The sequence below is a fragment of the Nelusetta ayraudi genome, unplaced genomic scaffold (genome assembly GCF_046127955.1).
Source record: "Nelusetta ayraudi isolate G7.1 ecotype Tasmania unplaced genomic scaffold, CSIRO-AGI_Nayr_v1 ptg000048l, whole genome shotgun sequence".
Classification (NCBI taxonomy): domain Eukaryota; kingdom Metazoa; phylum Chordata; class Actinopteri; order Tetraodontiformes; family Monacanthidae; genus Nelusetta; species Nelusetta ayraudi.
Genome location: NW_027466098.1, coordinates 8699549 through 8716810, shown reverse-complemented (window position 1 = coordinate 8716810; position 17262 = coordinate 8699549). Strand labels below are relative to the sequence as shown.

The window sequence follows — 17262 nt, the reverse complement described above, 5'->3', positions numbered from 1 at the left end:
CTATAATTGCCTAAGTCATTTTTTGGCAAAATTGGGATATCTGGAAAAAAACCCACCAATGTGCTTGAAAAAAAAAAAAGAAGTGTTTTTTTTCTTGTTTTCCAAAAATGTTAAACCACGTCTTAGGCAACTATAATGTTGGGCTGACAATATGGACAATTTATTTTTGCATCGTTGTCATGGGAAGAAAGACACCAACACCCCTAGTGAAGGCATCAGCCTCTTCACTGGTTTTGAGGCCAATTTCATGTTGATTCAATTGAATTCTTTATTGCCATTATACGGGAGCACAACGACATTCAAAGGTGCCTTCCTTCGGTGCATCGTATAAAAAAAGAGCAATAATTACTGAAAACCATACTAAAAAAGACACATGCCACACAACACTCACACCACAGCCAACACAATCACATTCTGCAGTTACTGCACTATTCCCCTTTGTATGAGGATTACAGTCTTTCAGTAACAAACAACAAATGCAAAATTTCAAACCATTTCGACTATGGGCAGCTGACAAATGCTGTATTCTATAGTACACAGGAGAAAACATACTGCATTCCGTTTATTTGGCTAATTGCAATAACCCACGCCGGTCTTTTCAAAGGTTTGTGCTCGTTGCCTCGTAGTGCCGTTGTGCTTCAAAAGCCGCGGCCGAGATCGTGGGTTGAGAATGTGTCTGTTTGCACAAATCAGCTGTAAATGCTTTTTCCATATGCTGCAGACAGGACCGCAGGCGAGAGGAAGTCTGAGGCAGAGAGAGCCAAAGAAGAGTGGACACATGTGAGGAGGTTGCCTCTGGACCCGACGTTAACCCGCGGAGAGAGAGAGAGAGAGAGGAAGAGAGCGGAAGAGAGAGAGAGAGAGAGAGAGACAGAGAGAGAGAGAGTCACACCCAGCTCGCCCCCCCCCCCCAAACACATACACACATTTGAGGAGCTCTCGCAGCGAGGCCGGCTCACACAAACGCAGACGAGCAAAGAGAATAAAGGCCTTCTCTGAAAATGACACTTCTCCGAATCTCTGCCACCCCCCCATCCCCTCTCTTTCCCTCTTCCTCATCTTCTCCATCTCCAGACGCCTGCCTCCTCCTCTGCCTGGCCCCGGGGAGGAGGGAGAGGAGGAGGCGGATACGGATGTAATCCACAGCCCACCAGTGTAAGCACAAAATTAATTCTCTTTAAGCCACAAAGAATTAATCCCTCTCCTTGTCCTGGGTGCTCAACTGCGCTCATGCACAGACAATGGCGCACGCACACGCACGCACACACACACACACATCTCCTAAGCCCACACCAGCGTGAAGATACTGTACACGTATGCGTGCACGTGTGCGCGCGCGCACACACATACACACACACACAAAGGCTTAATCCCCGCCAACACTTTCATATATTCACTCGCCGAGACTTACAGCCTTAGGCTCCTAAACCACACACACACACACACGCGCGCACACACACACACACTCATGCTTTTTGGCTTCTTAATTCTCATTAGCACTGGTAATAGCACTTTAGAGCACAAAGAGGTTTTAATCAGCAACCTCAGCCTTACAAAGAGCCCCCTCCTCCTCTTCCTCCTCTTCCTCCCTCTGCCCCTGCTGCATAAACCAGGAACAAAAACAAAACAAAACAACAAAAAAAAAAAAAAACCCCGAGGTGTGACCAAAGCCAGCTACAGATCACCGGAACCGCCGAGCGTTTTATCGAAGGAAAAAAAACATCCAAAGACGAGCGAGTCACTCACAGTCTTCACGGGTCTGGATGTACAGGACGTTGCTCCGGACGCCGTCTCCTGCCTGGGTGTAGGCCAGCACCTGGATGCTGTAGTTGGTGAACTTCTCCAGGCCCCGCAGCTCCACCTGCTCCCTGGTGGTGGTGATGTTTTGCATTTCACCCCATTCTGTTCGAAACAAAAGAGAGCGGGACGTTAAAAGCCGTGACCAATCTGTGGAAAATATGATTTGCGATGGCGTCTTTTTGTGGATGGATGTTGACCGTAACCAAGTATTGTTGTAGAAATGTTATTAAACATTGATGTCTACAGTGCAAGTGGATAAAAAAAAAAAAGGGTCCAAATGTGTTTTGCACGTTGCATTAAGTCAGATAGTATATACGTAAGCCACTATTCCAAGACCTGTGGCTAGAGCGCCAATGTGAGAGATAAATTGACAGGGGGAAAATTTTAAATGGACCACAGTGGACTGATAATTTCAAATTATGGTTTAAGGCTCCCATTTTTTAGATTCCAAATTTTCGTCCAGGACTCCAGTAGAGCAGCCTCACATTATTAATTATCACTTCAAAAAAAAGAAAAAAAAAAAAAAAAAACAGAAAACAGGACCAGCGAAAGAACTTTTCTCACTTCTGGAGAGTTTACTTGTAATTTGTATTTTCTGTGACATTTATTATCGACTCTCACCTCCTAGCCACCAGAATCTATGACTTCCACCTAAAAGAAATGTGTCATATTGTGCAGACTTTATGGCCTAAACACTGACTATGTATTCTCTTCACATGTCTAATTTTGTGCATTTTTTTTTGTTGCAATTCTCTTCAGAAGATCCGTGTTTTCTCAAAGTAATGCTCTAAAAACAAAGCTGCAGGATATTCCAGTCTGACACACGAGAAAGAAACTTGTTAGAAACGTCTGCAGACTCCATGCAGTGGATCTTTCGGCTAGAAGACAGAAATGAGCTCACCTCCGTCTGGGAAGACGGCCCAGAACACGACGCGATAGCCCTTCAGCACGCCATGCAGCGTCAGCCTGGGAGGCTCCGCCCACGTGATGACCGCCTCGTCTGACGTTACTGAGATGGCTCGCACGTTCTGAGGAGGCTGGCTGGGCACTGAGGGCAAACAGTGAGACGGAGAGATCAGCATTTTACATTATGCACTCACTTTCTGCTCGATGGAGATTAACATACATAACCAGGACATTCCTTCATGATTGAATTATGTATGGCGATGAGATTGATTGTCTTTTTTTTTTCTTTTTTTACCTATAAAACTTTTTTTAGCTATCTAATGAAAAGGCAATAACTACAGGTTTTAAAGGTAGAGCTAAGACACCAAACCAGGTACGGAGCCTCTTCTTAAGAATCTAGTTGAGTGTAGAGCAAATAAATTGCTGAGGAAATGAGGAAACCCATCAACAGCAACAGCAGGTGGGGACCGGGTCTTAGACGAGGAAAGTTGGGCCTTCAGCATCAATCTAAAAGGCCTTGGGAATCGATCATTTTTCACAGATGAATTGAGGTACAGAATGAAGCATAGTTGAAACATTCTGATAAAAAAAGAATAATATATCCCCCTACGAGGGGGCTGAGGAGGAACTGATCCATTAGAAACTTCCTGTAAGAAGGCATGAAAGTACCAAAATCAACCAGATTTTTCTAGAAGTATATGCTGTGGACTGTGTTAAAACTGACTGCATTTCTAAATGCAATTTTTATTCTTTTTACTCTAGGCCTCTATATTCGCGTTGATTTTTGAAAGAAGCGCCACTGAGATCAGCGAGTCACAAGAACAAACTGCTAAATGAACAAGGCTCCTCTCTAACAGGCATTTCTGCAACAAATCCGAAGGCCGTGGAAAAAGCTCAGAGCAGATAAAAAAGCTCCTGCCGCGTCCTGTCTGATGTATAGGCGCTTCTCTACAATCACCATTTCTCTCCTCCACAAGCCTCCCTCTGTCCCCGCCGGCTCCAGGTGTCTCTGCGCTTGGCTACCGCTGACCGTTAGTCTTTCAGCCTGTGAATAACGCGCAGTGTTGACTTGAACAGAAGTGAACTTGTGAGCGAGCGGCGGGCAGGAAGAGAGGAAGAGAGCCCCCCGTGAAAGACGGGGGAGCCATGAAGGAGAGCGAGCGGGCCAAGTCCACTGCAGAATCTCTCTGCAGCTGGCGGAGAGGGGAGGTAAGGAGGAGGACAGAGGAAGGGAGGGAAGGAGGATTAGAAAACTGAAGCAAGGTTTTGCATGAATAAACCTTCGGGCTCCCAAGTCTAAATAATTAGAGGGCTGAGAAACAGGCCAGTACATCTTTTCTCAGTCCAAGGAGAAATAAGAACTAAAATGGCGAGCGAGGGAAAGGCTGAAAGAGGTGTTTAAGTGTCGAGAACAAGGATTACATATGCTTAAATGGATAAAAGGCAAAGAAATAAAACCGAACGAAGGAGGACCAAGGCTGCTAATGTATAAAATAACCTTGCAAAAACAAGTCTGAGAAGGGAAAATTGTGATTAACACAAAGGCATAACAGAGAGGCAACTCTGGATTTTATATATTATTTTGTTGGGGGGGAGTGTTGTTCAAGGAGGGAGGGCAAGGGAAGGACAGCAAAGAGGCTGCAGAGACAATGTGCTCAGCTGTGGGTAATTACAGCAGGAAGTTAGCAAAGGGAGCAGGAGAGGGAAACAGATTTACAGACAGGCTAATTATCATTATTTTTAGTATGGTTGTTGGTATCACTATTATCATAAATAGGCATCAATATTACTGTCGCCACGGTGACAACCACAAGGAAGAGCGAGAAGGCTCGGCGTGCTCTGGACCAATCGGGCTCGGCCAACTGTGGACTCTATGTGTGTGTGTGTGTGTGTGTGTGTGTTAACACACAGAGGTGACATGCAACGAACAGACCAAATGTACAGTAAATAATGTTACAATTAAAGCTGATGGAATAAAATGGATGATATGGAACAAAAATTTCCAAATTTCATCTCACCCACTATACAATACGATACAATACAATATACTTCATTGTCACTAAGGGGACCATAAGGGGATTTCTTATGTCCTCAACCAAATAATATATTAGAAATGCTAGAAATGCAAAAACATAATAGTAAAATTAGTTTTCAGGTTCAAAATATTCATATTTTTACATTTGAACAAAAACAGAAAAACAATCAGGATCCCCGAGCCATCAGCCTTGATGATAATGATCTTTATATCCAGTTTTACACAAACAATACAGAGGACAGATGATTTTTCTTGATTCACAAATTATGTCTAGCTGTTTGACTGATTTTTCACTGGACATGCTGTCTGTCTTATTACCATTTTTTCCAGCAATGATATTCCACATAGTGCACCCAGCAACACCTACTGAGCGGGAAGGTACAAACACTGTCCACATTGCCTTTGGCAATATGAGTAAATAGAGCAGCAAGAAAAAAGGTTTTCCTTTGATAAGTGAAAAACAGATATATATCCACGTTACTGAATTTGTTGTTGAGCGAATTGAAAAAAAAAAAAAAAAAGGTCTTATCTTTACTTTTTTATATATTTGTAGTTATCCTCACCCTGCATTCCCATATTAATATTGTAGAAGTGTTTGAGATTGTTAAGCTAAGGAAGGATCGTGATTTTCTCTAGTTGGCTGTCTGGCACATCTACGTGTCCTCCATGAGCATCCATGACGGTACCTTCTCATCGCTTCTGAAGTGCTGCCGACTTGTCTTTGACGGCACAAGTGTCCTTGGTATTTGTGTCGAAAGAATAAGGAGAACGCAGTCATTTATGTTACAAAGGCGCGGCGTGATTTGACAGAAAGCAGGCAGCCAGCGGGGAGAAACAGAAAAGCTGAAAAGGGAAGTGCGTCTGAATTGAAGCTGAAGACGACGGAGAGTAAAAATTTAAACAGCAGGTTGAGTGAGAGTACGTTTGTATTAAACCGGTTGATCGATCATTCATTTCCATTTCACTGGGATCCTCACCGTCTTCTAAAGTTGTGGCGTTGATCTCCGAGCTGGACGGCCCTGTGCCGGCTCGGTTGAAGGCCTGGACGACGACGCCGTACTGGGCAAACTTCTTCAGATTGTCCAGGGTGTAGACCTCGCTGTCTCCAGTGGCTTTCATCTCCACGATGCTGTACTGGCCGTTGCTGCCCGGCCCGTTCTCTCTGTAGCCGATCTGGTAACCCCGGATGACACCGTTCTGCAGTTCCTTCCGAGGAGCCTGGATAACACGGGGCAGAAATGGAGAAAGAGATTTATTTAAAGGTCCAGTGTGTGAAATTTTGAAGGAAGCCCACCTGACAGCGTGTTTTGTTTTTAGGCCAAGTGTCAGGTGGACTTCCTTAAATGGCAGTGAAAGATGGCAGCTAACTAGGAGCAAGATGCTTCATCCAAGGGTAGGAAAACCAGAATTACTTTTATTGTACTGTGAGTATATACTTTCATTAATGTATTTATGGGCAGTATGTTGAGCTTTTACCAATACAAAAATCATAAATTAAGCCAGATTTTGCACGATGGACCTTAAATTTATCCTCATGCATTTGCAAATTTAGACATCAAAAGGCTAAAAATGATCTGGGCAAGCCACAGGCAGCAAAAACAAATAAAGCTCAAACTGGAAGCAAAGTGAAGGCAAAGGTTGGTCGACTGCCTCACCTTCCAGGTCACTCTGATACTCTGAGAGGTCACTGGCTGCAGGATCACATCCATCGGAGGGCCGTCTGGCTCTGTAGAAAGACGTATTTAGCGACTGTCAATAGCTGCGTTTCCATTACCCCTAGAATTGCGCAAAACAAAAATATTGCAATATAAAACTGTTCATAGAAACACATACATTTTGAAAAACCTCTAGAATACCACCGATACAGAGTGTCATGGAAACAGTATTTTCGCATTTACGTGTCACCGGACGTGACGAACGTGGTCACATGACCAGTTCACTTTCTCATGTGTGGACGGAGGAGGAAACTGAATATTGTTTTACAAGTAATCAAAGAGAAAAAATATACCAACCATTATTGACAGAAAACCAACGTAAATAAAACAAAAGCAAAAGTAATTCTCGTAAATCTCGCGGTACGAGATTTTACGACAGTTATGGTGTGAGGCGCATAAGCCTCACACCATTCAATGGAAACACCTGCAAATCGAAATTGTACTTTCTTGAAATTTTAGAAATAACTTTTTTCATTGAAACGCAGCTACTAACTGTAGAAAAACATTGTTGAGAGCAGACTTACGCGCTTCCTCCGTGCTGATGGTGAGTTCTTTGCTGGCCTCGCTCTTGCCTATAACGTTGTAGGAGTACATGCGGATGCTGTAGACAGAGGCCGGGTGAAGGTCCACAATGTTGGCCTGGTTGTTGGTGGGGGAGATGTTTCGTGTCGCGTGCTTCAGCTCCCAGGAGTCTGTCAAAGTCGGACACACAATGACAGAACAGACAAAATACAGAGAGGTTCGTCATTATGAAGCTGCAACTTTGGAGCCATTTCCTGTTTGAAATGTTCCAAAATAAACCTCAGACTCACCCGTCTTGTTTTTATACTCTATGTCGTACGAGGTGATGACGCTGTTTCCGTCGAACCTTTGCGTCCAACGGAGGTTCATGCTGCGGTCCTTAACCTCTCGCACCTCCAACTCGGGAGGGTCTGGGGGCTCTGAGGATGAATGAACACCGAGACACAAATCCCGGATGATAAGCTGGGTGGGGAGTATTTGCGCTCGTTGAGTCAATATGAGAAGAGGAAGGCGCAGCCGGCGCTTTTACGAGTTCGGGGCGGCCGTGGTCACCTTGAACGGTGAGCTGAATGAGGCCTCGTCCTTCTCCATAAGAGTTGATGGCGTGACAGGAGAAGAAGACAGAGTCCTCGCGCTCCGCTGGCTTCAACTGTTTGAAGAAAAGCAGAAAGGGAAATATCAAGGAGACCGGCCCCCTTTGTCTCCGAGTTGGGAAAATTAGCCGGAGAAGTACTCCGACGTTAAGCGGTCATCTGAGACTTTGCTCTTGATTGCGGCGGACTTCGCTGACTCACACCGCCAGGGTGCGCGGATCACTCAACGCAGTGTAATTTCGGGGGTGAAAGTGGTGCAAAATGTTCTGCAGGCCTCTGCAAACATGTTCTCCCTGCATCTCGTCTGGTTAATTAGCATCAGGCTAATGCTTACTTGCTTCTGTCAATGCAGTTTTAGTCATTAGCACCCAAAAATGGCTTTTAATACCCGCTTGAGTCATGGGCTTTATATCAAAACAGAGCAAGAAAGCACGAGTTTAGTTTGCATTGTGAATAAAAAAACAAACAAAAAACAGTTGGTTTGCATGAACACACAGGCGAGATTCAGTTCCGTCATAACGTCGTCTCACCTTGAGCGTGGACAGCACCTCATCCGTTTTCTCGTTGGGACTGGTGGTAATGGAGTAGCGGGGGTTGCGGTCAGGGTCAATGACCGTGTCTCCTCTCTCCCAGCGGATGATGATGGGCCATTCCCCCCTCGCCGTGCAGTTCAGCTCCTTCACGTGACCCTTCTTCGCCATGGTGGTGTTGGGGTGACTGGTGATCATGGCCGGGACTGCGCGGAAGAAGTGTGGGTGGGGCGGGGGAAATGGAGTGTGCGATGATGGAAAGAAGGCGGAGACAGCGGAGGTGTGGGAGGCAGGTAACAATGGCGACGGTTTGCAGGTTAATGAGAGGGACGTCAGGAGGCGGCGGCGATGGTGGTGGTGGTGGTGGTGGTGGGGGGGGGGTGATGGAATAAGGGAGAAGAGGCACAGCTGGCTGTTAAACAAGGCGGAGTTCTGAGTGGCCAAGTTCCACCGCAGTGGAGTAATGAAGAGCTATGATCAATGAAGAAAAGTCAATAAACCTCCTCTTTCATTCTCCAATACTTAACAAAGGGGTCTGGCTGCGTGAAGAGGTGAAAGCGATACCCCTCCTCTATCTCGCCCGTCCTCTTAGAAAACCGCCGACTCACTTCATCTTCGCTGGCCGACGCACACACACGCACGGCGATGCGAGAAGAGGCTCCGCTGTTTTGTTTCCATCACTTATTCATCTCAGCCCCCCCGCCCGCGCTCCCCCTCGCCTTTACCTTTCTCCCCGCTGAACAAAACAGGCAGAATTGAAGGAGGCAGAGAAGAGGAACGGTTCAATCGATAACACTAACACCGGAGGAGGGGAGGGGGGTGGGGGCGTGGGGAGGTGCGGCGGGCGGTGTGTGTGTGTGTGTGTGTGTGTGTTGGGGGGGGGGGGACTTTTATACAAATCTAGCGGCTGCGTTTACATCGAGTGCGGATGTTGCGCGCGTCAAACGGGAACCAGAAAAAGAAGGATCTGTTTTGTAATATTCACCCCGAGCTCACATTGATCGTCTTTGTGTGTGTGTGTGTGTGTGTGTGTGTGTGTGTGTGTGTGTGTGTGTGTGTGTGTGTGTGTGTGTGTGTGTGTATTCCCTATGCATGTCCACGTTGCCTCGCTGCCTCACGCGGGGCGTTACTGACAGCGAGGGCAGGATGAAGGAATTGATTGCAGATAATGATTAAGCTCAAAGTGTTTTTGATTGTGTGCAGACAGCTCCCGGGGGGGCCAAGGGATCAATCGCTCAGGTGCTGACTTTCTCACCGCCCGCCCCTCTCTCTCTCTCACTTCCCTCACACACACTTACACATTTTTCTTTCTCTCCCACTGCTCTTTATTGCCTCGCCGTTACATCCACGGTCACCTTTGCTCCAGCAGTTCATCACCGCACACTGGCGCGCGTCTGTGTGTGTGTGTGTGTGTGTCTTTATGCCCACGGAGCGCAGGGGAAGTAGTGCGAGCCGCCTCATTGGTTTGACACACTTAGCAGAAGTGTGTGTGTGTGTGTGTGTGTGTGTAAGGACTGATAAAGCAAAAGGGCAGCGGAGCGTCCTGACGGCCTCGCTGAGGTTGGTTCGGGAAGTGAAGCAGAATCTTGCACACGTACTGTAAGTCGAGCGTACTCACTCTTGACGGTGAGGACCATGCTCTTGCTGATGTCCGAGCCCACGCCGTTGGACGCCTGGCAGAGGTAGAAGCCGCGGTCTTCTTCCAGGACGTGTCTGATGAGCAGAGAGCCGTTGTTCATGATCTGGATGCGGCCTGTCAGAGGCACGGGGTGGTACTGCTGCGGGTTGCCGATGCCAGCTGGGCAGAGAGGAGAGGCGAGAGGAGGAAAGTTGACGATTGGCACAGACGATGAGAGACTGTTTGTGAAGTTTGCAGCAGCGCTGCAAGACGGCTCAAGTACCCAGGGTGCCTTTGGCGTGTTTCCACATGACCTTAGGAGGAGGGTATCCATCGACGGAGCAGTTGAGGATGCCCGCCTTCCCGTAGATCCCGTCCTGGTTGTTGGGCTGCACTACGAAGCGAGGAGGCACTGGAGGAAGAGCAAACAAGAAAGTCAAGATTTTTTTTTATTGTTTACACACTCGGATATTCTCCATTTTACAGAAGATTATCACAAGTGCCACATTCCTACAAACCTTCAATGGTTTAATGATCAAAATCATATCGGAAAGGGGAATCTCACTTTAAGTTAAAGATTCCATAACATGGTGAAACCCCAGTGTGTTTAAAAATGACACTGGCAATCATACACATACTCAGCAAGAGCAAAATGGACCTGTGCATTGTGTTATAATACCAATACCCGTATTCCACTCTATATTCTGGAATCAAAACATAAACACATACTTGTTGACATTATGAACAGCAACATTTAAAAATGTTTATTTCCAACAAAACATACAAAACATGCAACTGAACCTTATTTAAATAAATATAAAGGACATAAAAATGGTACATCGGCATATATGAGGTAAAAATGTTGAATCATTCATCCTCATTTAAAAAAAAAAAAAATTCTCCATTGAGAAATTCTTGCCAGAAAATTTGGGACACGTTTCTGATTCTCTGTTTTTTTTTAACCTTTCCAAACCTTTTAAAGCACTTCAGTGCAGTGTTTTTTGACGAGACTTCCCTTCGTCTCTCCGTCCTCACCTGTGACCGTGAGCTGCCTCTCGGTGCTGACGGTGGCGGCGTCGTTGCTGGCGATGCAGGTGTAGTTGCCGTTGTGCTTGAGCGACACCTTGGAGATCTGGAGGGAGCTCATGAACTCCTTGGTGTCGATGGTGATGCCCGACGAGGCCACGATCTCCTGGCCGTCCTTGCGCCACGCAATGCGTATGGGCATGTCGCCGGACGACACCACGCAGGCGATGTACATCAGCTTGCCGATGGACGTCGGCGGGAAGTCGAACGGCTGGATGAGCGGCGGAACTGCGGAGGGGGGCGAAGGGAGAGAGTTTCAGTTGATGGGGGAAGGGAGAAGACGGAAAGGGCAAGATGTGGCGGGTAGCGGAGGTGAAGGGGAAACAAAACGATGGGAGGAAAGAATGTTAGCGAAAGAGACAACGAAAGAGGCAACAACAAAAAAAAGCCAGTGGTGTAAGAAATAATGCGTTAACCGCGATACGGTTTTTTTAATCACATTCTCATCGTTTTTGTCCCTTTCTTTCACCTGTAGTGAGGCCCTCTTGCTCTCGCTGCCGCAGCACATACAGACAGGTAGCCCCCCCCCCCCCCCCCCCCCCCCCCCCCACCCCCCAACCCTAGATGTGATATACTGCCAACGATAAACGATACTGCCTAGTACACTGTTGGGAATTTTTTACTTTTACTTTGCTTGATTTAGCCTTGGGCAGAAATCCATCTTCCTTCTTCCTTGTAGTTCTTTGTGTTTATGTTTAAAAGGAAAAGTGTTGTTAACAGCCTCCTGACGCATTTGTTTTGGATTCATGACAGGGGTCACGTTTTGTTTCAGTCAACGAAATGCATATGTAATAAGTGGGTAACTATCGAACAACAACCTATAACAGAATACGATACAAATGGAAATACTGAGGTTGTTTGGATGAGCAGAAAGATTTGAGAAGGTGACAGAGAGATGCACAGATGTGAACCAGTCTGGCCATGAAAGGACAGGTGGCGATACACCTGATGTTGGGTGTCGATGCCCACAGAGAGGCCCGCTGGTCCAACACCTCGGCTCCCACCCAGCCAGCCAGCCAGCCAGCCACCCACCCACCCTGGCCCTACCCAAGCCAGCCCATAATAGTCGCTCTAATTAGAGCGCCGTCCACGAGGGGGAGGAGGAGGAAGAGTTGTTGCTATGGTGAGTGGCGGAGGTGATGGCGGCGCTTTGGAAGTGGGGAGGGAGCAAGGAAGGAAGGAAGGAAGGAAGGAAGGAGTGATGGCGGAGGGTTTTACAGCCGAGACATCTGGGGGGGAGGGGGATTTTTAATCTGGGCCTCGTTAAAATTCATCTAATTAAATCAGGGACATGACAAACACGCGCGAGCGCATACCTGCGCCCACGAGTCGCAAGTCGGACGTCTCCGCCGTCACGTGGAAGCGGACAGGCGAGCGCGACGCGCGGCTGCTTCCCCCGAAAACAAACACGTTGTGCCGTCGCATCGGAGAATAGAGCGACGACACGCAGGGGCGACATGCCATACGCACGCACACACACACATATTAATCTTATACAATAGCACTCTGGCTCTATGTAATTGCCGAGTGGCTGAGAGAGCGCGCCAGGCCACTCCACCCCATAATCAGGGGCTATTAGAAGCCACGCGTACAGCTTTCTTCTTTCCGCTGCCTCTCTCCACTCACATCCTGCTGCTACAATCAGCCTCTTTCACATTCATCTTTTTTTTTTTTTTGCTCTCCCACCGCAGTTGACCCACTTAAACAAACCCAGACTTGTATAAAACGCAGCCTCAAATCTGATTTTGCATCCGGTACTCTCCTTCCCTTTCGGAGAAAATCAAAAATAACTTCAAGTCAATCCCATTTTATCCCTCTCCTCGCCCCACTTGGGTGCATGGTGTTCCGACTTTGTCCAGGGAAAAGGGGCAAGGTGAAGTGTTAGGGTGAAATAGCCCTTGAAATGAAGGTATTCAAGGGGCTCAATTTAAGTGAAGAGTGGCGATATATTTCCCTGATAGTCTTCTGAATCTATTGCTATGGCAACCAAACGTTTATATTTTTCTTTAAAAAAAAGTTTTTCTTCAAATTGCAACGATGTAGTTTTGATTCCATTCAGACGGATTATGGATCCCTTTCTACCCAGAGGCCAACGGCTCAGTGGAGGTCTTGCATCAATGTAATGGTCAGCTGATGTTAAATTTTTACTACTGATTTCTGCAGGAGAAATTTTTTAAATGGTGTTTTCCAGTGACACAACTTGATGCCTCTGCATCAGCTTGATGGAGGAGAAGAAAAATACAGTGAGTCGCCCTTTGAGTCTGCTAAAATAAAGACCATCAGTGGTATGAGGTGTTCTTAAACCTTTATGGGATGACAATCCATGTATGGTCATTTCAATAGGAACCTTACTAAAAACAATAGTATCATAATGAAAACACCATGGACTGTTTTCTCGCTTCTGGTTACGGTAGTTGGTCACCGTTTGTTTTGGTTCCACGCAGTAACCTGCTGAAGTCATTCTTTACACTTTGTCATGCATTTGATGACAAGCACTAACAAATTCAATCCACTTCCTCATGACCAATGATAGAGGAAAATTAAAGGGAAATTGATATTTTCTATAATTTTGAGATTTTTCATTTTTACATGGACATCACTTGAACAAAAAAAGCCATGACAGGTGGAGAACTGCAATTGGTCACCTCTGACTGAAGCTAAACTTGAAACTAACAATGACAAAGCATGCTATTATATCTCTTATTAAGGTTACAGGACTGAATTAAAAAAAATATTTAATGTGCTACAATGGGTCATAGGGCTGGATTTCTGTCACTACTCCATGAGACCATGGGGCTAGAGGCTAAAAAAATAGTTTGGGTCCTTTACATAACTCATATGTCACTGAAAACTGTGAGGAGCCCTGCTATTTTAGTCGTTGACTTTTGGGTGTATTCAGTGGGGACTGACCTTTGACAGTGACAAAGACGGTCTGCTTGATGAAGAGCTGCGGCTGGATGAGGACGCTGCAGATATAGGCACCCTCGTCCATCCCCTTCTGAACATCGCTCAGCTTCAGGGTTCCGTTCTCAAACACCACCTGGACAAACACAGCATTGTCACAGCCAGGTGTGACGCAATGTCCGTCTCCCTGCACACAAATGGCACTGTGCACGTGAAGTGCGACTACTTTTGAAGAAGTAGTACTGTTCTTACAAATCACACACAGGTAGCATTGCTCTGTCTTCCCCCTGACCTCCACATATGTTTGCTAGCTTCGGCAAGTCTGATATGATGGTGAAGCCTCATCCTCACCATCATGAATGAGCTTCTCTCCTCAGCATCGGCTGTTTAAAGGTTTAGTATAGCATCCATTGCTTAAATTGTTGATTGTGTCCATATTTACTTTGTGGCAATCGCCAACAGTGATTATTAATACATGTTATTAAGTGGTGTGATCAGACTGCAGTGAAGGGAACAAATTTTCAGAATGGATCCAGTTGCAATCTGGTCACTGAAACACTTTTAATGCTTCAGATAAAGGGGAGTATCCTGATCGCACTGAGCCTTGTGCTTTAAAATGATGCTCACAAGTACAGGGTCTGCCCAAAATTAAAGAAGGAACACTTGAAAGTGCTCAAAGTATGACAGTTGAAATGTTGAAAATAAAAATACCATGAGTTTATCTCACCAACATCTTCCGTTCAATACTTGAAAGAACAATTAACAGAGCTTTTCTCACAAATATTCCTGCTCTTACGATGATGCACTGTGGGTTTGATTTTTGATATTTGATAAACAGCTGTCAGGAAAAACAAACCCTGTTTGGATCCCCCTCCAAACATTTTTACCATGGAGAAATTTACTATTTTTTACTAAAGTGAAGCTGACCTGGCGGTGGTTGTCAGGAAGCAAGAGTCCCTCTTTGTACCAGTTGATGGAGTAGTACGGGTAGCCGATCACCCGGCAGTTTATGAAAGTGTTTCTTCCAGCCACCGCAGTGATGTTCTTCATGGGCCGGATCCTGGGAGGACCTGGTTGGGCCGATGGAGAGGGGGACGCACAGAGAGGACAGGGAGAAGACACGGATCATTAGTCGACGTTGTCGGACGCAGGCCGTGGAATTTTGAGAATAATAGGGGAGGGGTCAACAGGAAGGGGATTGGGAGAGGGGAAGGAAGAGAGCAGGGGGGGAAAAAAGAATGCTGGATTGGAAAAGAAAGGGATAGAGAATAGGAGTAACTAATTAATAATTAAGGAATAAAGAAAAAACTTTTAAAAGGAAAAACCATCGTGTGCTCTTGGAAGTTTTCCTTTTAAGTCAACAACATTGTAGCTCACCCTAAAGAAAGTGCACTTTGCCATTCATGTCACATTATTATTACCTTGCAGGTGCTTTATTCTAATGGCTCAATGGAGGCGACGAGGAGCACGATGGAGGAGTTTCAGCCCGGGTCCTTTTATCGCTGCGCACGCTCACGTACACAACACACTTTTTTAATTAACATTCCATTTCCATAGTGTAACAGGTGCATTGTTGCCTTTTCAGCTACTAATGAAGGCATCATCTGAGACGAGAGACGCCGTGAAGGTCACGCCCAACATAAATGAAGCGTGATTGCCTTGGATTATTTTGGTGACGCGTCAACCCTCCCAAACACACACGCACGCACACACACACAGACCAGGCAGACGGACAGCTGGACGGACGCATAATACGTCAGCCATTACTGGAAGACACTGGGAGCTATCATTTAATCACCGGCCGACTCCCGCTCTGACCTTCTCGCCATTGTTCGCCGTGCGTCTTTGTTTTTCCCTCCCCTCTTCCTCCTCCTCCCCCCCCCCACCCCCACCCTCCCAGCGCCACTCCGCTCCCTCCCTCTGTCGCTGCCTCCCCCTTTTCTCAGCGTGTGCTGAGCTTTGAAGTTCTGACAAGTGAAAGATGTATTATTCAGTGGCGCCGCTGCACAGGCGGGCGGGCGGGCGCGCACGCGAGGAGCGCCGCACACTGATACGTTTACAGTAGGTGAGCTTGTGCATGTGTGTGTGTGTGTGTGTGTGCGCGGCTTGGTGTCACTGCCGTGGCCCCTCGCTGAACGGGGATCAGTTGAGAGGTTCAAATTTCAGCCAAGTGGTGTTTTTGTGCTTTTTCTTCCATTCATTCATTCTCACTATCCGCTTCTCCTGCACAGAAATAAGGGGTTGCAGGGGTTGCAGAGAGAGCACACACATCCCAGCTGTCTCTGATCAAAGGCATTGTTGCACACTGGGGCAAGTCGGGGCCCTTATACACATCTGGATTTGGTGCATGCTAGTGTGTGTGTGCGTGCACGCATCACACGTGCATTTCTTTATTGGCCGTGTCACCGGGTCTGAAATTCCCTGGCATTGGTTTTATTCTCCCTCCAGTGATCCAGTGTTCTTCTGCTTGTCACCACGACACTGAGGCAGAGAGCAAGAAACAAAGAGGGGGAGAGAGAGAGAGAGAGAGAGAGAGAGAGAGAGAGAGAGCCCTGTCCATCGGTGTCACTCACCCCCTCCCAACCCCCCCCGCCCCCTCACCCCCTGTCTCAGATGACAGTGACATCACCAATCCTGTCACTCCAATTCACCGTCACCCCCCCGCCGCCAACAGACACTGGCACTCCTTGTGGTTCCCTCCCTACGTTTATTCTCTATTTTCCCTCGACTCTCGCCATCTGCTCCTTCGCCACACATTTCTTTCCCTCCTTCTTCAGCCACAGTGTCTCTAAATATGTTTATGATATCCTCAATATCCGCTCTTGCCAACTTGGCAGCGTTTGAGTCTTTGGATCTGTCGTCTTTCCGCGTCCACTTGGCCACTTAAATTGTCAAAAGTGACTTTTTTTTCTTCTTCTCCCCGGTCTGAGGCTGAATGCTGGCACCGGTGTGGTTCAGCGATAAATCTTGTGTATCATTTATTGCAAATATGTGTTGAATTATTTTTGGGACTTGGCAATTCTTTAGGGCAGCTCATATTGACTTCTCTGACAAACCAGTCTATGCTCTGTAGTAGGTCAATGAGTAGGTGTAATTATTTTACATACAATGTCGTTCAAAAGTTTGAGGTCACTGACTCATTTCGGCATTGCACTCCATTATAACCAGTTTCATGAAATAATAATCTTAATGCTCTGCCATCAATATGAGGGCAAGAAAATCAGTCAAGCTGTGTTTGACAGCACATTTTAGTGCCGAATGAAAACCATTTTCAATGTCTAACTAATATATCATAATAAATCCTGTCTGAACACACTAAAAGTAGGGTGTTTAAAAGAGTCTCTCTTACTCTCGTGGTTTAGCACACAACCAAGTGCGATTAGAATAAAAAGACTTTTTAGCAACTGCATGAATTGCAAGTAGGCTTTACACGATCACGATTTTTGTGCCGATCAGTGACTTTAAATAAACCGATAACCGATCCAACGATAACCGATCAACGATAACTGATCAACGATAACCGATCACGTGAGGAGCAATATTTAAATTACTT

General features: G+C 46.4%; 1 protein-coding gene across 1 annotated transcript in view; it reads right to left on the bottom strand.

Annotated features, from left to right (window-relative positions):
• The window catches only part of dscaml1 (Down syndrome cell adhesion molecule like 1), a 92087-nt gene that overhangs the window by 15217 nt on the left and 59608 nt on the right, over window positions 1-17262 (bottom strand). The window contains exons 8-20 of the mRNA XM_076036110.1: window positions 14637-14779; window positions 13716-13845; window positions 10755-11033; window positions 10003-10131; window positions 9720-9899; window positions 8102-8307; window positions 7531-7627; window positions 7269-7397; window positions 6981-7148; window positions 6397-6467; window positions 5719-5959; window positions 2702-2848; window positions 1747-1902 (exon numbers count right to left, since the gene is read on the bottom strand). Of these exons, the coding sequence (XP_075892225.1) occupies window positions 1747-1902; window positions 2702-2848; window positions 5719-5959; window positions 6397-6467; window positions 6981-7148; window positions 7269-7397; window positions 7531-7627; window positions 8102-8307; window positions 9720-9899; window positions 10003-10131; window positions 10755-11033; window positions 13716-13845; window positions 14637-14779 (2076 nt within the window). The remainder of the gene's footprint in view (window positions 1-1746; window positions 1903-2701; window positions 2849-5718; window positions 5960-6396; window positions 6468-6980; window positions 7149-7268; window positions 7398-7530; window positions 7628-8101; window positions 8308-9719; window positions 9900-10002; window positions 10132-10754; window positions 11034-13715; window positions 13846-14636; window positions 14780-17262) is intronic.